Consider the following 26,534-nt stretch of genomic DNA (forward strand, 5'->3'; position numbering starts at 1 on the left):
CATTTTACGTTTGAGATCGTTCATGTCAAAAGGCATCGTGAACGGCAAATCGAATTTCCGAGTAGTAATTTGGTTCTTTAAAGTCATCATAAGCTCATTACGTAGCGGAAACATATCAGGAGGCATGAATCGGAAGCCAGAAATCCAAGAACGAACAGTAGTTGGTACGAGATCTAATTGAAAATCATTAAGAGATGATATGATGTCGTCAATATCTTGCTCAAAAGTCTCGTTGAGGGCCGAAAAATTGGTTTTCATGGAAGAATTTGGTGAGTTGAGACTTAAATTGAGATCAGTAACGTCAATTTCTTGCGTTTTATCGGCATATAGGGCAGAAAGTGACATGTTAAGATCATCAACGGGGATGATGGAAGGATTTTTTGCTGCAAATTTGACGTGTTTCAGCCTTTCTGCACTTGTAACTTCCTGAAAACTGCTTCGAATGCTTTCATTAACGCTTTTTTGTGTGACATCGATGTCCATTACTCCTAAATTTAGCTCGTTTTGTGACTCAGAAGCTCTTGAAAAGTCTTCATATAGACTTTGATCATAACTTTCTCTCAAAATTCCTAAATTTAGATCACTTTCCGACAAATTTTCGTTCTCAGAAGATATTTTTTCAACAATTTCCTCCAAATAAATCTCTTCAGACGACTCTTTTTCATGAATGTCTTGCTCTTCTTCTTCTATCATAACCATCAGTACTTCTTCCGATGACCTTTTTTCATCTTTTTTCTTTTCAGACATCTTCCTGGAGGACGATTCTACAGAAATTATATCAAAATCCATGCAAAACGAGCTTATCACCTAAAAAATAAAATAAAAAAAAGATTATCTCAAATTATTTTAAAGCTTTTTCAAAAATTCGCACTACTAAATTATCGCTAATGTCTTTATTTATTACTTTAAATGCCACTTGCGAGAATAAATTATGCAAAGCCTACTAAATTTCGGGCTTGACATGCCTCCATAGACCAAACAAACAACTGCGAGAGACAATCATAAAAACAATGAATATTAAATTAACGACATAATTATGTACGACTTGGCAGTTCGTCGGTCTATAATCGCACGTCAGCTGATGACATTTATCAAAAAGTTGTTTTTTTTTTTCGTTTTTTGAATGAAAAAAAAAATTCCCACAACTTTCTTCATTATTTTTTTTTTTTTTTAGTAAAAACTGTCAAGAATGTAAAATTTACGCCAATTCGGGTCCATATAAAAAAATTTTAATCCATAATTTTATTTGAAAACAAAAGTGTTCGTTAATTGTTTAAAAACATCGTGTTTTCTCGACTTTTCAGCTCCGTAGAGAACAAGAGAGACATAATAATGATCCACAATTTAATTTGGAAATTTAATTTTTGTAAAAAAACTTTTATTTTTTTGACGATGGGAACTCCATTGTTTGAAGTTTGGCCGAAAATTGCATGCATTTCAAGGTCTAGAGCACCAAAAACGTGATAATTTACTGACTTTCGATGCGCGATAAAAAGACGAGATCAATCATTGCGTTGAAAAAATGCAGATGCAAAAAAAAATAAAAACAGGAAAGCATAAAAGAAGATGAAAGTAATTAAGAAGCAACATGTTGCACACACATCGCATGATAAATGATGAAAGTTGCCAATGTGCAAGCAAGCAAAAATTGAATAAAAATGTGTGCAAACAAGTACTTTTTTCTTCTTTTTTTTTCGCTCGCTGCTAAAGAAAGTAAAAGGACAGCGCGCATGAAAATTCCATCGAAAAAAAAACCTGAACTGCGACTTGAAGTAAAATTATAAAAAAAAATTCCGAGACATCTTTCGTGATGATGATGATGAAAATGATGTTTTTATTGCAACTCGTAGAAATTGTGTGTGATTTATTCGCAATTTCTTGTTATGGGGTGAAATTTGCGTGTGCAAAAGGTTGATGATCGCATGTTCGCTCTTCGTATTGTTTGTCGATGCAATTTTTGACCCAATTAACGATCTGATATGAGTTGTGTGTCAGTTTATTGGCAGCATCACATCACATCATCATGTGTTGAAAATATAGAGATTTGTACGAAAGAAGAAATCAATAAAATTTGTATAATTCACTATCACTTTCCTTATTTGTTTTCTTCTTTCCTCTGCTTTTGTTTTAATTCTCTTTTATTATTAATTTTTTGCTATTTTTATTTCCTACTTTTGTGTTTTTATTTGGTTTCTGTGTTAAAAGTGATAATTAATGAGCCATTAGTATGCCACTCATTAAAATAAGATGTAGGTCAATTTTTTGCATTCGTGAGTTTTGTGTGTGAATGAGTGAAGGTAGAAAAATTATCTTCCGGATTGACTTGAAATTGACTTTTATTTACAAACAAAGGCGTTGAAAGCGACAATTTTATCTTTTTTTTTTTGTTGTGAATAACAATAAATAAGATAATTAAGTTATCTTAAACAACTCAAAAATTTTTTAAAGACTATTTTTTTTTTAATTTTTGCAGTTTTTAAATAAGTTTGAAGATAAAAATGAAAATAATTTTAAAGAAATCGTTAGAAAATTATCTTTTTAAAAATTGTTTTAAAGTTTACAAAAACTCTTGAATACTTAAAAAATACTTAAATACTATTTAAAAAATTAAAAAAAATAAAATAAAATAAAAATAAAATAATACCGTAATGTAGATAGTTCTAATGGAAAAAATCCGTTACGAATTCAAAAAATGCTAATAATTAATGGAACATCAATTTTGAAATTAATAAAACTAAATTTTTCCATTAATTTTCGGATTTTTTTTAGCAATTTTTTACACAAATTTTAAATTATTTTTCATAAAATCAAAAGATAAGTTAATAAAAATTCATTAAAATAATTCATTCTCAAAAAATTTGTTAAAAATATTAAAAAATTGCGAAATTTCGTTAAAAATTCAAAAGTTTTTCGTAAAAATGTTAATAGAACGAATTTTAAAACCTATTTTCGTTAATAGAACGGATTATTTTTTTCCATAAGAATTATCTACATTACGGTAATAAAAATAAAATAATAACTATTACATATTTTCTTATTAACCCCTTAAAAATCTATTAAACATACAAATATTGAGAAACATTTTAAAAAATTGCTCTAAAATTTTCCAATGACCTATTAATTTGTAAAAAAAAACAAAAAAAATCTGAAAAATTTAAAAATTAAATTAAAATTGATTTATTCAACTTAATTTATTTTATTTTATATTAATTTATGAAAATTAAAATTAAACATTGAGTGTTATATAAAATTAGAATTTTGCTTTTTATGTTAAATAATAATATTAAGTAATCATATTTTTTTTCTTCTTCTAAAATTGTACATTTCTCACTAAAATTTGTAAAAAATTGAAAAAATTTGTATGAACTATTTTATTTTAGTTATTTTATTACTTTAATATATAACTAATTTGTTAAAAATTTGTAAAAAGTATAAAAATTTTAAATTTTGAACTTAACTTACATTTTCAAAATAAAAGGAAAAATTCTTAAGAATTTTCGTAATTTTAATCTGTAACGACAGTTATGATAACGAAACAACAATAAAAAAATTACATAGTCGTTAATTTTCTTTCAATCATAAAATAAATAATAATAATAATATAACATTGTTACCGTTTAATCATTCATTTGTGCAAAAATCTTACAATAACGTAAGCACTTTTTTCATTCACCGCAATAATCTTTATAATATAAAATAATCAGCATGTTAATATAATATGCATAATTAAATAATTGTACGTTTTTCCCCGTGTTTGTCGTAATAAGTATCTCGCTTTAATTATTTTTTTTCAGCTTTAAAAGTAAAAGCATTTTCTTGGGACATTATAACAGTTTTTTTCTCTCTCTCTCCAACTAAATGCACTATTTTTTTTTATTGTGATTCAGATTTAATCACACATTTCATTCATTCGTCGCTCGTTCATTCATTAGAGTATTAAAACTATTTTAATATGTACGACACAACAACAACAACATGTCTATATAAGTAAAATAAAAATATAAATAATATCGGAAAAAAATTGTATCGTAATTGAATTTTGTAACTGACATGAGAGAATTTTATCCAACTTTTTTTTTCTTTCTTCGCGACTCTCGACTGGAGTTTGCTTGTAAGTGATATAATATGAGCGAGTGTGGCGTGAATAATAAAAAGTAAAAATCACTTTGAAAGAGATTATGTGGGTTTTGTTGAAATTTCAACGGATAATATGGCTCAAAAATTTAGTGATTTTTTATTTGGATGACATTTAATGGTTAATTTACGTTCAATGAACTCGAAAATTAATCTTCGTGCCTAGCGAATGCGTAACGCAGGTAACGCGAAAAAGACAAAAAAAATGGCAAGTCAGCATCACATTTCACTTTTCTTCTATCAATTTTTTTTTTTATTTTGTGTTAAGGCGACTCCAAATTTCGTTCAAGATTATGGAAAATTTTTTTGTTTTATTTTTCGAAGTTTTTAAAATTTTTTTTTACATTAAAATGATTTTTGATATCTTATATTTTTTTATTATTTTTAATTTTTATTTAATTATTTTTTTTAAAATATTTTTAAATATTTCATTTTTTCAATTTTATTAAATAGTTTTGAAGAAAAAATTTTTTTTTTACATAAAATAACTATAATTTCGGTGAAAATTTTCAGTAACTCGGCGGGTGAAAAGAGTTCCGATGATTGTTGCGATGTTGATGCCTTCAGGATGTCGGCCAATGATGGTTGCGTCGCTGATGTCATCGTTGGTTGGTACCTCGGTTGGTAGTGATGAGCGATGAATCCGTTTCTTGGTTTTCTAGTTTGCCGTGTGTTTTTGCTGACAGTTCGCATTTAAATAATTTTTGACATTTTATAATTTTTTTTTTAATTTTAAATATTTAATATTTTTTTTTAAATATTTTAAATTTTTAATATTTTTTTTTAAAAATATTTTAAATTTTTAATAATTTATTTTAAATATTTTAAATAATTCAAGCTGCACAGTTCATAAAAAATAATTTTAAAATAATTAAAATTAAGTTCAGTAAATTATTTTGTAAAAAACATTATTAGATAAAAAAAATCTTTGTAATTTTTTTTTTAATTTTCGTTGAAAAATTATAGAAAAATTTAAAAAAAATTAAAATTTTTCATAAAATTTTTATTTTTTTTTGCCTTATAAAAATTTAAGACATCTTAAATGTAGAAAAAAGTTATGAAAAAAATTGGACCAGCCTATCACGCATGAAATCTGCGATGTCGTGTACGCACTTAACGTTAGGGATCAACGACTTTATCTGCATGCGAATGTTATTTAAAACAAAGTCTTATAAAAAAGATAATAATTATTATTAGAGAAATATTTAAAAGTGTAGCACCTCGATGTCTGTCTGGGCGGCATTGCATGTGTACCTACATATGGACAGAAAATGCCGACAAAACCTGCTTTTATTATTTCTTCGAATCATTCATGCAAAAGTCTCGCAACAATATTTTAGTCAATAAAAAAAAGTAAATATCAGATAGAGACGCGAGATTGTATTTTTTTTTCTTGTTGTGAGTAAATCACTTTCGCTCATATATGTACACGACGATAGACTAGTTGGAACCCATATTTTTCCTTTCGCACATTTCTTTCTTTTTTTTCTTCTTATTATTACATCGCAAACTTCGCGTATCGACTTTGGTGTTAATGAAATTCGAAACAAAGAAGAAAAAAAATTAAAAGTGAGTGTAAATGACCGCCTCTGATTTTATTTTTTTCGTAACGTGGTCAATTTATTTGAAAAATATTATTTTTAATATTTCATATTTTTATTAAAAAATAAAAAAAAACAACGCACAAAAGGTGCGACTTTCAGTTTTCTTCCTCTCGACAAAAACCGATAAAAAGTTCAAAAAAATCACAATCGATCGCGCGACATGTCTTGTCTTTGACACCAAATTGGGACATTTCTTAATAAAAAATAAAAGTGTAGCGATCAGCAGCGTTAAAAAATAAAAGAAAAATATTAAACAGGTTTTTTGCCTGGCATGGCAGTAACCTTTCTGCGCAAAGTTAGTCAACGACGCACCTTGTAAGTCCACTTTATCAGTCAGCAGACGTTAAATGTATAAATTTATATACTTACTTGCAGAATTGCAACAACTCCGACGACGACGTGCATGAACGATGATTTATGGTAATAAATGTATGAGAGAAAGTATTTACAATTTATCAGAAATGTGAATGATAATCGTTGATTTTCTTCTTCTCATCATCATCATCAACAACAACATCTCCGAGGTATCAAAGAATATCGAAAGAAGAAGAGAAAGAAATTGTTGTCTGGAAAATTTTTTATTCGATCAAGATTAGAGTAGTTAATGTTAATGATAAAAAGGTTGTTAGTAAATCAACGTTTTTAACATACCTTTCAATCTTTTTTAATGTAAAAGATTAGAAAAAACCTTTGAAAATTAATATTTTAGTTATAATCTTACTTTTTCATCATTTATGAAATTTATTCAATTAAAAATCAAAGTTATGTTAGATTCACTCATCATCATTTATTGACTTTTTATGTACAATCATATATTATTATCATATATTTTTATATTATGTTCTATTTTTATATTTAATTATTATTACAAAATCTGACTTTTTTTATATTGCTCACAAATTTACACTAAAATAATACATTTTCTTATATTTTATAATATTTTATTTATAAATTTTCTAAAATTATAAGGACTTTATTATTTTTTTTTATATTTTTTTCACAACATTAATTTCAAACTAAATATTTTATTATAAAAAAATAATATTATTATTTTTAAGGTTATATCTGATTTATTTTTTAATGCATTATTTATGGTATATATTTTAATTTTTATTAATTAACAAATAATTGATACACAAAATATAGCAAAATAATACGTGATATTGAATAATTTTTTTTTTAATTTTTTTTTCATACATAAGCGTCATATATATTTTTTGTTATATTTTTTTTATTATTACAAGGTGTTATTTTAGTGTTTGCCCTCATTAAACATAAACAAGGTACAAACTTGAAACAAATATTTTAATTATTATTATTTTGTATATTTTTTTTGTTATTAAGTAATAATGGTATGCATGTTTTTATTTGTTACAGTTTGTTCATTTACGACAATTTTTTTTTATTAATTAATGTTGTAACTCTTCTACGATTTTTTTTTATTGTAACATTGTGTAAGATTATTTTTTCAAGCAGATTTGTAATTTCTATGATGTCTACTAATATAATAAAATAATATTTTTTAGTTAATAGAAGTAGATAGCTATCAAAAGTTTGAGTATTCATTGGGCCTGGTTGATAAAAGTATAATTACTTACAATTTTTATGATTATTCCGATATTTTCTAATAGATATTTTTGTGTAAATTATTTGTTTTTATTGTAAGAAGAGAATAAAGATAAGAAATTACGTGTAAATTTATAAGTTTGAGCTTCCTTAATTCTAGCCATTGGTATTAATTTTCAGTTTTATGCGATTTCGCGTATAATTTAAGCTTATAAGAGTTCTTTTTGTGTAAATTATTAAAGTTGAAACAGTTTTAATCGATAATTTATTGTTTTTGGCACTTTGTATTATATTTTTGTACGGTTAAAAGTTCAGTTAAGTTAATTTTGAATTAAAATTTATTTGATCTTGATTAAAAAATATATTTTCTTTTCAAAATAATTATTTTTAGTCTATTAAAGTATTCAAAAAATCAATTAAATCTTTTTCAACTTTAATAATTTAATAAAAACTCGTAATTCTTAATCTAAGTTTTTGTAATATTTTGTTCAATAAGTAACTCTAATCGTCTAATACTCGACTAAAAATGGTAATTATTTCTCTTTTCTTGGAAATAAAACATTTTCTTTCTTCTCAAATAAAAAAAGCAATCTTTCATCTCTCATATTTTTTCTTAAACTTAACTAATATAGTTCAATTTTGGATAACTTTAACTCATTACACAACTTGCACTGTGGCAAACGCACTAAATGTCACCTTCTTCGGGTATTCCGTTTGACTCGATCCCCGCGTTTTTATCACCGGCTTCAATGGCGGGCGTGGCTTTGCCGATATTAGTCCAGCTGATGTCGCGAGATCCCGAATTTTCTCCGTTAACTTTGATCCAGCGGATTGCGGCTTATTTGGCGGGGGAGCTATCACTTGTGGTAACGTTGAATTTGGTGTAATATATCTGAAAAGAAAAAAAATTAAAAAAAAATTAATGAAATCATTGAACAAATAAAACGAAAAAAAAAAAAAAAATTTGCAAACTCAAGGAAGAAGATTGTCAAGACATTTGTCACTTTGGGTAATTTATGACTTAAAATATCCAGTTAATTAATAATGTTGAAAAGTTGTTTGGAACGGGTTGTGACGCGATTTTCAGTAGTGTTCGACGAGCTTTATTTGCATATGTGCCGGCTGCATCACAAACGAAGACGATTTAAATTAATAATAATAAAAATGATAATTGTTGGTTGTTCGAGTCAGTCATGCGGAAGCATTTAACATTTATTGCGCTAAAAGAAAACATTAAATCGGTACTTGATTACGCAGAGACGAAGATGATATTAGGGCACTACGTTCGGGATCATAAAGATCATTTAACTGTCTTTGGATGCCGTGGAGAACACTCACATCACGTACAAGATGTTCGGGAATTAGAACAGAACCGAGATGCTGTTGATGATGATGAAAGAATCTTAAAGTGCAGTTTAGGTCAGGTAACTGCACTTTTGTAACATATTGGACAGAACATTATTATGATTGTTATTAAACATTACTTATAAATATTATCAAGCGAAAAAAAAACTGCATTCTTGAATAAATGCCTCTTTTTTGCGATGGGTCTCGAACGCGCGTAAATGTGAATGAACTATAATTAATGTTCAGTTTATTATTTATATGATGATGATGATAGTTTAATAAACGTTAAAAAATTGCTTTTTTTGAGAAAAAAATAATTTACGAGAGTGTTTAACGGCTTTTAATATTCAAAAACATAAAAAAAAGTTATTAAAAATTAATTTAAATAATTTTTTCTGAGAAAATTAAGATTTTTTCATTGTTTATGAGGTAAAATTATGTTTAAATATTTTTTTTTATGACAAACAAAATTTTTTAAAGAAAATTATTTTTTAATGGTGACAGACAAAACCAGACAAAAGTCATTAAAAATGAAAGTTTTTTTTTTAATTTAAACATTATAAATTAATTATGTTATAAAAAATAAAATATTAAAATAAATAAAAATTAAAAATAAAAAAAAATAATTTTATTAAAAAACTAAATAATTATTATAATTATTATTTTATTAATAAATAAATTGTTTTTATAAAAAACATTTTTAAAAAACTTTTTAAACTATTTAACATTAAAATAAATTCTATAAATTTTTTAACTTAAATTTATACAAAAAAAAAACTTTTAAATTAAAATCTATAAAAAATTGTTCATTTAATAAAATTTGTTAATACCTTAACCTTTAAATAATTAAAAATCTTGTTTACGATACATTTATTAATATGAAAACGATTTAAAATGAACTTATTATCGACCTTGAAATAGTGATTGTCTTCTCTTTACGATAAAAATATAAATATATAGTTAAGCTTTTAATGCTGATAACCATTAAAAATCATTAAAAACTATTAAAAATTTAATCTTTATTTTTTTAATATTTATTTTCCCTTCTTTTATAAAAAATCTTGTAAATGAGTGTCATCTGCGTCATTTTAGTTCAAGTCACTCCATAAAAAAAATTTTAACCTATATTTCTATAAAAGTTTTTACAAATTATACGATTTATTATTGATACATTTTAATATTATATCATCTTACAAATTTTTTATGGTTGAAATGTTCCCTTTCTAAGCAACTTTTAACCATTTATTTATAATTTTTATTGAAAATGTCCATTTTTAGATTAAAATGTAACGTGTCACTCTTCACCACACATCACGATATACTTTCTGTATCACTGAAGTTGTGCCATATAGTCAAGGCGCTTGTAATAATTTGTCACTGAAATTGAATATTTTGTGAAATAATATGGTGCGAGAAGTAAATTATTGGTTTATTATGCACTACTTAATAATAATAAAAAATAACAATCTCCGATATTTATCTAACTGTGGATTTTTCTTTGCTGTTAAATTAATTTAATAAAATAAATTTTACTCAGTTTTCAATCTTCTTCTGTGAATTTTATGTAGATACGGCTTACAAAGTAATGCAAGGCGTAGGAGTTTAACGCATTTAATGTCTTTATTCACCTTATCTTCCTCTTGTTTCGTTAAAAATAATATAAAGTGCAATGCATTAAGTAAAAAACGATACGTGGCTCGCTCAAGTTAAAAAATAATGTTGCACATAAAGAAAATTCTTCGCACATCTCACATGTATAGGCGGCTATTTTTTCCTTTATATTTTATAAATTGTATGAAATCACGTTTTTTCGTATAATTTTATGAGAGATACGCATATAGCCATGAATGAATGCAAAAGATATTTGTATAACATAATAAAATTTGAAATTTATTACAAATTACCTTAACTAATTTTAATACGGTTAATATGTTGAAATATATATATTTGCAGATTATTTTACACTTGTACCTCTAAAGTTGGGAATGTGTGAGAAAATCTAACAAAAATTTATTCAATTGATCAAAAAATCTGTAGCACAGACCGGTATTGTTCGTTTTGCCTCATTTTTTGCATGGGACACGTATGCTAATGTGGTGTGAATTAGTGTCAATTAAATCCTTAACGACAGTAGAAGTTCAGTTCCTTGTTAATTCATTTTCAATGCATTGGAAATGGTAATGCATTTTAAACGGTCGTAATAAATAGTTGATTAAAAAAATCCGTGAGAAAACTTTTTTTTTGCTTTTTCTTTAATGACACACTGAATAAAATGCACTTGACATGTAATGTTCATGTTGAGTAGTGTTGATGATGACGTGAACAAGTGTCTCGTTGTTTGGAAAAAAATATTTTTTTTGATGAGAGCGATTTGATTTGTTACATGCAGTGGAAAAATTTAATGAGTCGTTTACTGGTTAAGGTAGTTTTTAAGTTGGATGTTGACAAATGCGATCGAAATAACTTAAATTCGTTAATTTGTGGGAAAAATTAGACAAAGTTGCATTTTTTTTTAAATTATGTTTTTTTTTAAATATTTTTTGAGCGTATATGTTTAAATTTTTTTTATAAAATAAAAAAAAAATTAAATAAATAAAATAAAATAAAAAATTTAAAAATTTACGAAAAATTATAAAAATTGCATGAAATGTAAAAAATTAATTCTTAAAATAATTTTTAAAAAATAAATATTTTAGAACCGAATTCCATTACTTTATTAAAAAATTATTTATCTATTTAATTTAATTTTTAAATCATTAAATTATTTATTTTGAAAATTAATTTATTTTTTTTAATTAAAAAAATATTTTTTTTTATTAAAAAAAAATAAATATTTATTTTCTTAAAAATTTAAAATTTTTCTTAAATAAAAAATAATGATCAGGGGTTAATTTTTTTTATTAAAATAATAAATTAATTTTTCGTGAAAAAAAAATTAAACTAAATAATTTTAATAATAATTATAATTTGAAGACAATGTCAAAATATTACAAAAAATTTTTTTTGAGTAAAATTATGAAACTTCTGTTAATGTTAACACCCAATAAAATCAAAATGCACATAAAATTTGTTACAAAATGATTTATTCGGCTCCCCAACATATCGACAATAATCATTAACTTTCATGTTTTTTCTATTTTTAGGCAAGAAAGGTGTGGAAGTTGCCGATGAACACGTTATTAACTTGTAACTTTGACGTCTTTATCCAAAAGAAATAACGATAATGACATCTAATCATCAAAAAATTGATGCATGGTTGTACTTGAACTACCGAGAGACGCATAAAAAAGCAAATATTTGATTATCTCGATTTCCTTGACAGACCAATGAAAAGTTTTTGAACTGAAGATGACAAAATCAGTTTTTTTTTCGTTTGTTTGTTTGAACACTTGAACAGCCTGTGAACTTGAAATCTTGAACTTATGTACAAATAATCATCAAACACTCGTAAAGATAATTATTTCGCCATAAAAAAAAGCAGATTTCCGTTACAAGTAATGTAATAAAAATCAATAATAATTTCTTCAATGAAATATTTTTACGCTAGAATGGTTTGGAGCTCTTTGGCGATCCGATGCCGTTAAAGTAAAGTTCAAATAATTGTTCACAGACAATTAAACAAACCATAATTATGATGAAATGTTTCGTTTTTTCGAGTTTTCTTGTTGCTTCATCATCCAACGTGGCCAAGTCATTAGCACAACTTGCTGCAATTTCATCGGGTGCGCGCGCGCTCATCAGCACTGCCAATGAGTGACGTTAATACGAAATTAATGTTTTGATTAGGCAGCGCACGCAGATTGATCCCGTCGATAATTATCTTGAGACGCGGCGATAAAGAGTCGAGTGCCGTTATCGTCATTAAAAATTATTATTGAAAGAAAAAACAGTGATTCGATCGCGTATTAAATGATCATTAGATAAATGCACACACACACAGAACATCCATCGGTCAATCCATCAGCGGAAATATGCGTGAAACAACAACAACATAGATCACGATAATAATCTACGAGTTTTTTCTCCATTCATAAAAATTAGTCTCAACATCATGTGAACACGAGAAAATATTTTATGCGTAAGAACGCGAAGAGAGAAGAAATTACTTTAATAACATTACGTAATAGTTAGAAGATTGCTTCCATTATGGCGAGTGGTAGTGAACACATGTAGAAAAAGTGTTTATTTTCCGGAAAAAATTACATAATATCGCCTCACACAGACCAGCAACTAACAACTTACAACTAATGATGATCTTCCAGCAGGCATAAAACAAAAATTTAATGATTTTTTGTAAGTAATTGTTTGACACACGGTAGATACGGATTCCATTTCATCGGGTTTTTGAGAAAAAAATTAGGGTTTGAATGTTTTGATGTTAAGTAACCGGTTCATTTTTCAATCATATATAAAATTTTGGAAAAAAAAATTTAACAAAGTTTTAACAAATAATTTAATTTATTAAAAAAAAAATAAATAAATTAAATAATTTTTTTAAACATTTTAAATAAAATTAAATAAAATACAAATAATTTTATTAAATATGTTTATTTAATTTTATTAATTTTTTTATAAAAAATATTAATTTATTTTTTTTTTTAATTAAAATAATAATTTTAATTTAATTTTATTTTTAATTTTTCATGCAATTTTTTATTATTTTCTTATCTTGAGTAGATTAAAAATGACAAGAAGCAGTCGAAAATTAATAATTTTAAAAATTTTTCCTGCAATTTTTAGGCACTTATCTTAAGTAGATTTAAAACGAAACAAGAAACATTCAGAATTTGATAGAAAAAATATTTTAAAAATTTAAAAATTAAAAAATTTAAAAAAAAACTTCTAATAATAATATTTTTGAAAAATTAAATTTTAAAATTTTTGGCCAAAATTAAAAGTTTTTTGGTTTAAAATTAAAAAAAAATAAATTTTGATGATTCAGAACTAATATTTTTTTAAATAAGCCAAAAATCTCATAAAATTTTACAATTTCTTGAACAAACCGACTCTTCAACCGATTTTTGTTCAATCCGATCAAATCTCGGAATCCTCATGCAATTTATATACAAAAACAAAAGAAAAAAAGCATATCAAATGCATTCGCAACACCGGTCAAAGTGTGAAAGTAATGAGTGTTTTAATGGTTACCACCCACTGAACGAGACGACTTTGACTGACTATCGACTGTCATAATAATCAAATTTTTTCTCATGATTTTTATTATTTTTTTTCTATTTTCAGGCAAAAAATGATTGAAAATGCCGATTATGGTCTAAATAATAAGTTAAAGCCAAAAAAATGAACAAGTTGCAACATTGTCCAAGTGTTGAGAGTTAAACGAAGGTCAAAAAGTCATGTTTTATTGTTTTTTTTTCAACAAGAGTCTGGTAGTTAATAAAACAAAAAAATTGTTATTCACTTAATTTTTGAACTTGTTGTTGATTTGGAGCTGATTAACTTCCTGCAAGTCAAAAATAGTTTTTTATCGAAAAATTCCATCAAACGGAATGCACCATGAAATTAATTTCTACTGCTTCCTTCAATTTTTTTTCAGATCCAGAGAGTTCAGAAGTTAATTAAATTGAATAATCAGAAGAAAACTCCGCATGATAAAAAAAAGTCCATTAACGTCTTTCGGTGCAGTAAGGAATGAGCAGCAACAACAACAAACAAATGATTAATTCACGCTGACATAACGGATCGCTTTATCAACAATATGACATGCCAGCTCATAATTTTTGCCCATATTCAACACAAAAAATCTCACATGGCTGACCCCAATCATGCCGTTGTTGCGGCAAAAAATCCACATTACGTAATAATTATCGTTCCGTATGGCGACGATGTGCGGTGCAGCGGGGAATCAATAAACGAGCATCTCACACAGTGCACAGAAAATTAAAATAACCACTTGTTTTGAATGGGTTTTCAATCAAATTACTTTAATTGTAGCATTGATGAATGGCTTGGATGGATGGAAATGGATGCGATGTGTGCAGAGAGTTGAAATTATGCCGGCAAATATCATTATGCGGAGGTAGTTGATTAAATTTATTTTGTTTTTTAGCGAAATTTGTGGTTTCAAGTCAAGAAAAGTCTGTCTGAGGAGATATTTTTGACGAAAATTGTGACTTGGTGCCATGAAAATCAGTCAAAAATCCATGAAAACATTGAAAAAATGTAAAAAAAAGTAAGTAAATTAATTAAATTTTCTATAATTTAATCCAAACCAATCATATTAGGTTAGAAAATTTTCGTCAAAAATTCCGTTCTTCCATTTGGGGCACGAATTAACGCATTTTTCGTCGATATTTGGTAAAAATTAAAAGATTTATAAAAAAATTTCTATCAAAAAAGGGCTCAAGTCTTAAAATATCAATAAAACGAGCATCTTTTGTTTTAAAAAATATTCAAACAAGTAGTGAAACATAAGTAATTTGCTTAATACATATAAACAAATACACACACGTGAAGATGATCAATGATCTTTCCCCCTTGCAATAGACTTTTAATGTACTAACAACCGAAAATTACGTAATAACCGTCGATTTTTTACAAGTTCTCATACTTTTTCACTGAAAATTGAACATAATTTACCGAAGAACTCACATTATCAACAAATTATCGACTGCAACTGTATGCAAGAGTGACGTCAAATTACGACAACTTCTATTAAATTCTTTAAAATTTGTCAAATTACGTCTTACGTAATTTCAAGAAGAGTCCACTGAACTTTTTTTCTGACTTTCAGCAAGGAGAGCACATCAAAAACCGGCATGAACGTGCTCCGCAGTTGAAGATTAATTGATTTTTCATTGCTTTGAACTTTGAAAATCATCTCCGAAAAAGTGTCGGTAAAGTTAAAAAGCAAATAAAAAATTAAATTTTCTTAAATGACCGTGAAAAAAAGTGAACAATGAAGCTAATGATAAAAAGATGAATTTGTTCTAATGCGTGCTCTAATATTGTTTGACTTTTCTACAAGGTCTATGAACTGAAGATTTTTTTGTTTTTATGGAATTTGTTGGTAAAAAATCGAACAATAGGATATAATTTACGCATCTGTGGATAATCAATTTCGAATTTAAAAAAAAAATCAATTGAAATTCCTTCGTATTTAATTTTTTTTGATTTCTTCATTGAAGGTTAATAAAAAAAAAATGTACAAATTAAAAAAAAAATTTGGCAAAAATTTTAATAAATTTAAATTTTTAAAATTAAAAAAAAATTATTTTTATTTTAAAATTTTCATTAACTTTTTTTTTTGTTAAACTTTTATTAAACTTTTTAAAAATACAAAAAAGACAATTAATGAAAAATATTTCAATCTTTAAATAAATTTATTATTTTTTAAAAATGTTCTTAAATTTTTGATAATCATAAAAATTCGGTAAATCTTAAATTCTTACAAAATAAATGAAATAAAATATATAAAAAATTTTATAAAAAGGCAGAAATTTTTTATTTTTTAAATATTTAATATTAAAAATATTTTAAAAAATATTTTAATATTTTTTATGTATCAATTTAAAAAAAATCTTCTATTTTGTATTTTTTTAATTTATTTAAAATTTTTTTATATTTTATTGTTAATTTTTTTTAAATTTTATAATTTCAGCATAATTTTCGGTCATCAACGAAAATTCAACACAAAAGACTTCAACAAGCGCTGAACCTCGTAACTTCCGCGTCCTCAATAAACACTTTGCCCCGTTCGCTAATCATGCTGTCACATCAACATTGCAAACTGTCAACTCACGTAATTAATTTTTTTTGTGTAACAACGACGACAGGCACTGACGATCGACGATAACATGACGCATACGCAGCAAAAAAAAAGTGTTACAACTTATCTTTTGGCGAGTTGAAGCAATCAAAATACTTCGAATAGAAGCGGAAATCTTTCGTCATGTCGACAACGTAACTACCTGCGAGGTAATTCCAACTATTTATTCTGATATGCTCGTTCATAAAAATGACTAATTTTTCAGTTCAAATATTTTTTTCTAAGTCGTTAAAATTCTTTTCTTTACATTTTTCAGTCACGACTTTGCTCATTTTTCCAAGGAGACTTTTTTCTCACACACAAGTGCCGCTTATGCGACGTGCAGCGCGAAACAGTAAACGCCGTAAATAATGTAAATTTGCTGCTTCTTGCAATTACAAATCATTTATTATTATTTTATTATTCATGATTCTTGTTAGAGAGCTGTGTACGAAGCGCAACGGGACAAAGAACGTGCAGTCATTGTAACACCCACATTTTGTCATGGCACACTGCGGTGCATGTTTTCATCGTGAATCCGATTGTAACGCGAAGCAGGATGAAACCGAAAGTGCTGGTTGTAAATGGAGTTGTTAACAATTATGCGGAAGTGCAACAAATCGTGCACGAGTGAGAAAGGCTCGAATGACGCTCGTTTTTTAATTATTTACTCGGAAAGTAGCATTAGAAGGGTGTGGTGCAATAATTACTCCTCGCTTTTTGTCGAGGAAATACGGTTGAGGTCGATTTTGATTTTATCAATGCATTCCATTAGAACTGAAATGAAAGCCCTCAGAACAAAAGAATTCCATTAACCTGAATTTTCGACATTGAACTTAACCCAAAAAGTTTTATCGTTGCTCCAAATTTACACAAAAAACTTTTTTTTGTGACAAAATTAAATTTAATTCAATTTATTTTCTGAACAATTCGTATCAGATAAGCTCTCTTTTTGTTTATTTATCATTTTTGTCACAAATCAGCGATTGTCGCGCACTCGGCATTGTTATTCACAAATAACAACATTTTTTTTCGTAACAGGTACAATAGATGAAGAGATTTGCTTGAAAAAAAAAAACAACAAAAAAATGTATAGAATAAATATTTGAAAAGGAATTGTAAATTTTATGCGATTTTATGTTGATTGTTCAGATTTATTTCAATTTGCTTTTGTTGTACGATGAAAATGACGCGAAACGGTTGAATTGATGTTTATTTGATTTGATTTTGAAAATGAAAAGATATTCCGTCTTTGGCTCGTTCAAATTTAAATTTGCGAATAACGGAAGTGAATATAAATATTATGATCGAATAATGGATAAATTGAGATTTATTTGCTATTGTCGGATAGTTTAAATGATTTTTAAGGTAATTTTTATTTAAATCGATAATGAATTATTTTTTTTAACTTGAAAATTTTGGTAATGAAATTCAGCATTTATTGAAATAAAATAAAAAATTGAAATTTATTAAAATTTAATAATTAATTAATTAAAATATATATAAAACACTTAATTAATTTAATCAATTTAATTAATATTTTGTAAATATGATTAAATTTTAAAAAAATAATTAATCGTTTATTTTTTAAACATTTTTTTTAATAATTAAAAATTAATTAATTAATATTAAAAAACAATTTATTAATTAAATTTATATTAAAATTAAATTAAATTAATTTTATTAAAATTAAATTAATATTATTTATTTTAAATTAATTAAATTAAAAATATAATAATTAATCAATTATTTTACTTATAAAAAAATTAAAATTAATTAATTTTTAAAATTTATAATTAATTTTTATGAATTTAAAAAATATATTTTTCAAAAAAAAAAAAATAAAATAAAAAAAAATCGATTACAAAAATATATACTCCAAAAATTGCCCTAAAGCAAAATGTCAAAGGTTACAAATTTTCATTTACATGAGTTTACAAAAGTAATGTTACGAAGGTCACACACCGATATCATCCTCATTAAATTTTTTAAATAAATCAAAAATTCAGCAAAAAATTTATTCATAAATATTTCACACTAAAACGAGTTTACTTGACCGACATTTGACCCTTTTTACAACAAAAAAATTTTTTTAACAATTTTTTCCCTTTTAAATATTTTTTAAAAAAAATTCATGAAAATTTCTTTCAATTTACCAACAATCGCTTGCATGCATGAACTCCCATATGACCTTCTTCAACTCTTCTTCCACCAAAATCATCTCCGAAAATTAAATTAAATTGCATTGCATTTAGGCACCATCACATGTCGAGCTCATACATGTAAATTTTTGTTGCGTTACAATTTTTTTTTTCGTGTTTTTTGTTCGTTAACCGCACGACGATGACGAGCGCAATTCATCATCATTCAACATATTGGGCAAACAAACATTGCTAAATGCCTGAGATTTGGACATCTCTTGTAATTTATCTTTCGCTTCGTATCTTCTTGTGAATTGTGAATTGCGTGCACAAAAATTATGAAAATAAAAAATAAATAAATGATTAATGTACTCGTGTGTGGATGTGAAAATTCGTAAAATAAATAGAGTGAATAAAATTTTTCGATGAAAAAAATAAACAAAAATGATAGAAACCGGCTGAATTTCATCAAAAATCACACGCCGACACTCGATAAGTGCAAAAAATCACCTTTCTAAACTTCTCTCTCTCTCTTTCGCGCGCATATTGAATATCGTCGCCGTTTGCTGATATTAACCCAAAGTTTCGTTCATCGTGCATCGAAAACCATTCGCGTGTGAAGGTGAATGTGTAAATTTTTTGTTGTTGTTTTTGCTGCTGACAAAATGAGGCAAAATGTAAAAAGGGAAGAAGTAAACTAGTTTTTTCCGTCACTTGTTCGCGCATTCGATCTCTTTCGTCGTCTCAAAGATTGGCAAACGACGTAAAAGGCATTGTCGAGGAAGCGGAATTTTAACCCAAAAATGGCACGACAACTTCTGAATAGCTGCGATAAAAACTGAAGGTGATCGTGAAATTGTGTTACAAGTGCTCTTGCCGCAACGAGGCATCTTGAAAGTGAAACGTTTTGGGCGTTCAAGACTCGTTAGTTGCCTCATTACTCAAATTAATTGCTCATGAAACGAAGAAATGCGAAAGAAAATGCATTAACGAGTGGATAATTTCATTATCTCTTGTGACGCGTGAAATCGCAGTCGTCGCTACGTTAAAAAAAAAATACGAATCGATTGTTTCTAATTGCAAAATTTATATCGTCTAGTTAGACCCTTAACGAGTCGCAACGTTAACGCAAATCGATTATCTGTGAAAACCCTCGTCGATGATTTTTTTCGCAATTCGTGACGTCGTCTAAAGTGCATTCACCTCTTACTTTGTCAGTTACTTAACATCGCTACTTTTTTAGGTTGATACAATATATGAAAATATTTTAAATCTCGAAAAGTAGAAAAATTTTCGAAGCTAAAAAGTTTATTTCGAGAGCTAAAAGGTTATTTCAAGAGCTGAAAGTTCATTTCAAGAGCTGAAAGTTCATTTTAAGAGCTAAAAAATTCATTTCAAGAGCTGAAAGTTCATTTCAAGAGCTGAAAGTTTATTTCAAGAGCTGAAAGTTCATTTCAAGAGCTAAAAAATTCATTTCAAGAGCTAAAAATTCATTTCAAGAGCTAAAAATTCATTTCAAGAGCTGAAAGTTCATTTCAAGAGCTAAAAGTTCATTTCAAGAACTAAAAAAATCATTTGAAGAGCTAAAAATTAATTTCAAGAGCTAAATTGTTCATTTTGAGAGCTAAGATTTCATTTCAAGAGCTAAAAGTTCATTTCAAGAGCTAAAAATTCATTTCAAGAGCTAAAAATTCATTTCAAGAGCTAAAAATTCATTTCAAGAGCTGAAAATTCATTTCAAGAGCTAAAAGTTCATTTCAAGAGCTAAAAAATTCATTTCAAGAGCTGAAAGTTCATTTCAAGAGCTGAAAGTTCATTTCAAGAGCTAAAAAATTTTAAGAGCTAAATAATTCATTTCAAGAGCTGAAAGTTCATTTCAAGAGCTGAAAGTGCATTTTAAGAGCTGAAAGTTCATCTTAAGAGCCAAACTAAAAATTTCAAACTAAAAATTTCAAAAAATTGAGATTATTTAGAAAAAAACTAACACATTTTCAAAAATTGTATCAACCTCACTAAAAACGTGTCAATTCACAAACTAAATTTTTAAATTTTTGTCCCGTGATCGACCTGAATTTACGATTACATGAGAAATCCCAAATCGATTAGTGTCAAGTGTGACAATTACATTAACAAGTTTATTGACAACTTGTTCGCTCCAAACTCAATCCAAGCGTTGCAGGTGATAAGATAGGATTGTCGAACTCGAAATTTATTGCAATCCGTTGGTCATTTATTTCTTTCAATCGAACGTTTTTTTTATAAAATTTTATTTATTTATAAGAAAAACTTTTACTTTCAACATTGTTTCGCTGTATCATTATTATTGCGCTATCGAGGTAACCTCTTGGTCTTTTTCCCATCTTCTTCCTCTTCTTTCGTTGAACGAGACGTACGTTCGCGCAGACGACAACAGGTTCATTTATTTACTTTCCAACCGCTAAAAATTTCATAGAGAGACGCGAATATTTATCATTCTTGGCGATTTTCATTCATTCAATGCGACTTTAATGTGGATCGTATATCATCGCTCGCTACATAACTTTGAGATGTTTCTTTTGTTTGTTTATGTTTTTTTTTATTATTTTATTATTTTTTTCACATCAAGTCAATGCACGTCTACGCACACACTTTCTTTTATTGTTGTTATTAAAATTTTATAAAAATTTGATTCTCTTAGAAAAATTCGCATTTAATCATTTTTTTCAGGCATTTCTCAACAGAAAGTTTAATTGTTAACGTGTACTTTTTATTTTTACGATGAATGAAATCTTTTATTGTTCACCTCGCTGAATTACATGTCTCGCGACGAGTGCACGAGCGGTACGCAAGAAATAAGGAACTAATTGTTAAAACCGTGATTAGCGTTATTTAACTTTTATGATAAGTAATTGTATGCAATGCCGCGGTGAGAAAACGCAAAATTATGACAAGAGGAGGCGGTTCGACGGATAATTGCGGATAAGCAGAAGTCAAATTGAGGACACAGTGTGCGTGAATGTGAGCATGTGTGACATAATTTATTGTGAGAATTGCACAGAGAATTACGGAGAAAGAAAGTTTATTTTATGAGTAAAAGGGCTTCGTGTCAATAAAATAACAATAAATGAATCGGTAAAAGGGAATTGTGTTACGAAAGGGTGTCGATGGGAATTGATTGGAGTGTTTAATGAGACAAAAATTTTAAATAATTTGAATTATTTTTCGTATTATTTTTTATTAAATTATTATTATTAAATTAAATTATTAATTAATAATTAAATTATAAAATTATTAAATTAAATTATTATTAAATTAGGTATTTAAAAATTTTATTTTTATTTTATTTATTTATTTTTTTTTTTGAAAAAAATGACTTAAAAATTTATTTATTTAATAAAATATTGTTTTTTATAGGTTTTTTTTATTTATTAAAATTTATTAAAGATTTAATTTCTTTATTGTTTTAAAAATTTATTTTTAAATCTAAAAAATGATTTGCCAATTTAAAAAAAGAATTAAATTTTTAAAAATACAATTTTTAATAATTTTTTAGGAAAACCTAAAATTTTTAGAAATTTTTTTTTTTCTAAATATAAATCAATTTTATAAAATTGCAGAAAATTATGGGTAAAATATAAAAAAAAATGCAAAATTTTCTTTATTGAAAATTATTTAAAAAAATAAAAAAATATTTATCTAAAAAAGTTTAAACAAAATATAAAATAATTAAAGTTTTTAAATTTTTTTAAAAATTTTGTACAAATTCTGAAAAAATATTTCAAAAAATTTTAATTGAAATTTCTAACAAATTCTCGATAAATAAAGAAAAAACTTAAATTTTTGCAATTTTTTTCTCATTTTTTTCACCCATCATTATCTGCAATTCCATAAGTCATGACGACACGTCTCAGCTGTCTCCCAATGACACAAAACGAGACAAACCACAACAACAAACAACGAAAAAACCTCCAACATTGTAACCATTATTACTACATTCTTTGACATTCACACACAAAACACTTTTAGAAAGGCAACTAATTTCGCACACAGAGAGCAACCGGCTTCAATGCCACGAGAGTAAGAAAGAAGAAAGAAAGATTTGAAATGATAAATACTACTCGACTCGAAAAAACGGGCACCAAATCAATCGCAACACCGCAATTTGCGCGATACGTGAAGCATGAAACTATTTACATGTGTAGCACTTTTTTTCGACTCTTAACAAAATTGCCATTTCCTATCTTCTCCTAAAAAAAAGTTGAATTTCTCTTTTAACGTCTTTTTTTTTCGAAAAACAATTATCACACGAAAAAATAATAAAAATTTAATTTAATACGTGATGTGAGACATTCGCAAGAGAGACACGAGATTAGATTCGCAACATCGAAATGTAATAAAAAAAAATCGTTGCCGGTGATATTAATACCATAAATTAGACAGTCAATGTTTCTAGACACTTGTTATCCTTCTATTGCACTTCAATTACGAGCATTTTATTTTTTTTTATTTTTGTGTGAGTGTCTCGTGAAGTTCATTGTCTGTTCCGTTTTGCTCTTTCGCGCATATAAATAATGTTGTTGTCAAGTACTTTGTTTATTTATTTGCATTTTGTTCGTACGCTAAAACGTATTAATTCGAAAATAAAAATAAGTAGTTGATGTAAAGCACTCTAGACGAGTTTTACACCCACCGCGAGCAAAGTCGATAATAGTTATGAAGGTGTGTTGTTAAGATATTATGAGTTTGGCGAGATAAGGTTTTTTTTATATTTATTGGTGAGAAGCAAAAAAATGTTTGTTTATTTATTTTTTATTGCATTTCAAGAGAGATTTAGCGACTTAGAGGTCAATATTTATTGTAAAAGTTAAATGTGATACTTTTAAAAACTATTTTTTTTTATTTCCTTTACTTTCAATGAAATTCTAAGAAAGTTGAATTTTTAATTAAAATTTATTTTTTTAATAAAATTTATTGAACTTATTTTTCGCTCATCGAAAAAAAAAAAATAAATTAATTATTTAATTTAAATAAATAAAAAAAAAAATTAAATGAAAAAAAATAAAATAAAATAAATTAAATTTCCGACTTGAATATATAAATATATAATTTTGCAAATTTTTAAAAATATTTTTTTTTATAAATAATTAAATAAAAATTAAAAAATTTCGCCAAAAATGAATTTAAAAAAAATAATAAAATTTTAAATTATTTTAAAAAAAATAATATTTATTCATTTTAAATAAATAATTTTTTTTTTTTGAAGATTTTTAAATAAGAAACAAGTAACTTATTTTATTATTTTATAAATATTAGTTTTTTAGGTACTCAAAAATTAATTAAAAATCTAGACTTTATTCAATTTTTAAAAATTTTAAATAAAGTTTCTGAAAATATAAATAAAATTATCCCAAAAACCCAAATTTAATAAAATTTTATTTAATTTTTTAACACAAATTTTTTCTTTGAATTAAAATTTCAAACGAGTTTTATCGAAAAACTAATTATGGAGCCACTAAGAAGACCAAATTCCATATTTGGCACGATTCTCCGACTCAAGAAGTCAAAAAGTACTCTCAACAGAAATTTCAAGTATTTAACAAATAAGCCTTTTACAGAAAGAAGACACTTCACATCTGTATCACGTGGGATTCTCATCAAAAAATTTCGCGCTGATGACCAATTTACCAAAAAAACAGCATCTCCTTATTTAGCGTCATTGTATAATAATAACTTTACTACGACACGAGCTCCAATCGTTAAAATCTTCGTGTCTGTTGTCTACAAAAAAGCACTTACAAGCCTTTTGTTTTATGTTTAGTTATTATTTATTATTATTAAATATTTTTTTTGCTTGCTAAAAATAGACAAAAAAAAAAACGAACACGAGAAAAATCAAAACAAAACAAGAAGAGATTACGTACCCTCGGGCATATCGGCACAAAATTCACTTTCTTTTCGTTCCGTTCGTTGTGCGAATGCGAATTAGTAGTGTTTAGGTGGCCATTTCACTATGGGCGCAAGTTCCTGCAAAATGTTTATTTATTGCACGGGCATTTAATCCCTCGATCACTTTTTACTCATAAAAAGGTACTTGTAACGTTCGATCGAGGAGAGAAATGTAAAGTGCGGTAAATTAATTCCGCATTGCAAGTGATCTTGTAGTTGTGTCTAAGATATTTATCTCTCGCTGCGGTACATTATGTTCGATGGAACGTGCGCTTTTTAATAATAAATTATAAGCTGAAGTCCTTTCCTCATTTAGTTTTGTGTGTTTTTAAGAGTTAATTAAACAAAAATTACTTTTTGCGTGTCTTGTCTCGTGCTTTCTCTCTAACAACTTTTCAACTGCAAAACTTTTGTTCAAAAAAAAATTTTTTTTTTTTCATTTAAATCTCAAACTCTTATTAAAAATCGTTTAATTTTGGGCGTTCAGCTACTATTTTTTTTGTCTTCCTCTTTCTTTTCTCATCATCATTCAAATTTATATCTTTATTCAAATATCTCAATTTAAAGACAAAAAATAATATTTTTCAATGTCATATGTTGCTTTCATTTAAAAAAAAACAAAAAAAAAAAGCTGACACAGAAAAAAAGTCTTAATCTCGTACTAACTCTAATCACGATGAGTCTGACGAAGAAAATAAAATAAAAACAGAAGACAGAAAAGTATGATGAATGTTGTAAAAAAAGCATGAGCTGTCAAATTGTAAGCAAAGCAAGTGAACATATTTAACTAACGAAGTAAAAGTAAATAGCTTTTTTCAAATGTTTATTATTATATTTGACTCATTGACCAAGTTGTTTGCATTAGACTCTCAATTGATGCAAGAGAAGAAGAAATTTTTTCAATTAATTTCTTTGATTGCATCATTTTAATAATTTTTTTTTATTGAATTAGCCTACTTTTGACCAGTTTTCGAGTAAAAAGTGTCGGTAGTTCGCGAACTTTTTTCTCTTAAATTTTTAAAAAATTGTTTTTATGACGAAATTGTGACAGAAAATATTTATTTTTAATGAATTTCGTCTCTTTTTGAAGAGAAAATTGAGATAATTTATTTTTTGTTGATTTTTTTTTCAATTTTTAATAAAATTGGTTTAACGATGTTTCTTGTTAAAAATTATTGGAGGAAAAACATTTTTTTGCTATAGAAAGCATGAATTTCCACACTCCGTCTAACAAGAAACGCAATAAATCAACTTCAATCAGACACATTTTTTCACCCAGATATTCTTCGATATATTTATTGCCTTTTCTATTGAAATTTCTTGCATTTATAAATTATTGCAAAGTTGTATTTTTTACATAAAGAAGGCATCAGCAACTGTAGCAAACCTTATTTAAATACAATTACTTGTCGATTTGTGTCTGAAAACACCGGCTCTGCTGAAATTTCTTACATTGTTGTGCATTTGCGACGATTACGAAATATTTTCGACGAAAGGTGCGAGAAAAAGGCTCGAAACAGAACAGAAACAGTTACATTTTAGCATTTTTCATTAGTGGCTTGGCACGAAAGTAAACTGAACTGATTTACTTTTTTTTTTATTGTTTGTTCAATCGTTTGTTCGTTCGTTACAATTACTCGTAAAATCAAATAGAAAATTGTTGTTTCGATAAATGCAACTTTGAAATTGGGACAGGTGCATATTAATTGTAATGAGTCATGCAATCTCGAGTCTTTTTTTAAAGAAATTTATTAAATTAGGTCAATTACGTAACAGAACATTTCTCCGTTTATTTTTTTTTCAATCTTCATAAATTTCTTTTGTCCAAAAAATTTAAATATTTTTTTTCATACTCGAACAAGTCCGTTTTTTCGTGTCATACACTAACAAGCCACATAAATATAATTATGAAATGTGTGTAATTTACCATAAAAAATTCCGAAAAAAATTATAGATATGTTTATTGTTGCAATATTGGAGTTTACTTAATAAATAAAAGAAGTACACATGAGAGAGAGACGATTTGGTAGAGTGGATAAATATCGCTTGGAA

At 26.4% G+C, this 26,534-nt stretch overlaps 1 protein-coding gene across 1 annotated transcript in view; it reads right to left on the reverse strand.

The window, feature by feature from the left end:
- Positions 1 to 7,961: 7,961 nt before the first annotated feature.
- LOC134837702 (uncharacterized) overlaps positions 7,962 to 26,534 on the reverse strand; it is a 29,552-nt gene continuing 10,979 nt past the window's right edge. The window contains exon 2 of the mRNA XM_063853089.1: positions 7,962 to 8,196. Within this exon, the coding sequence (XP_063709159.1) occupies positions 7,962 to 8,196 (235 nt within the window). The remainder of the gene's footprint in view (positions 8,197 to 26,534) is intronic.

The sequence above is a fragment of the Culicoides brevitarsis genome, chromosome 1, assembly GCF_036172545.1.
Source record: "Culicoides brevitarsis isolate CSIRO-B50_1 chromosome 1, AGI_CSIRO_Cbre_v1, whole genome shotgun sequence".
Classification (NCBI taxonomy): domain Eukaryota; kingdom Metazoa; phylum Arthropoda; class Insecta; order Diptera; family Ceratopogonidae; genus Culicoides; species Culicoides brevitarsis.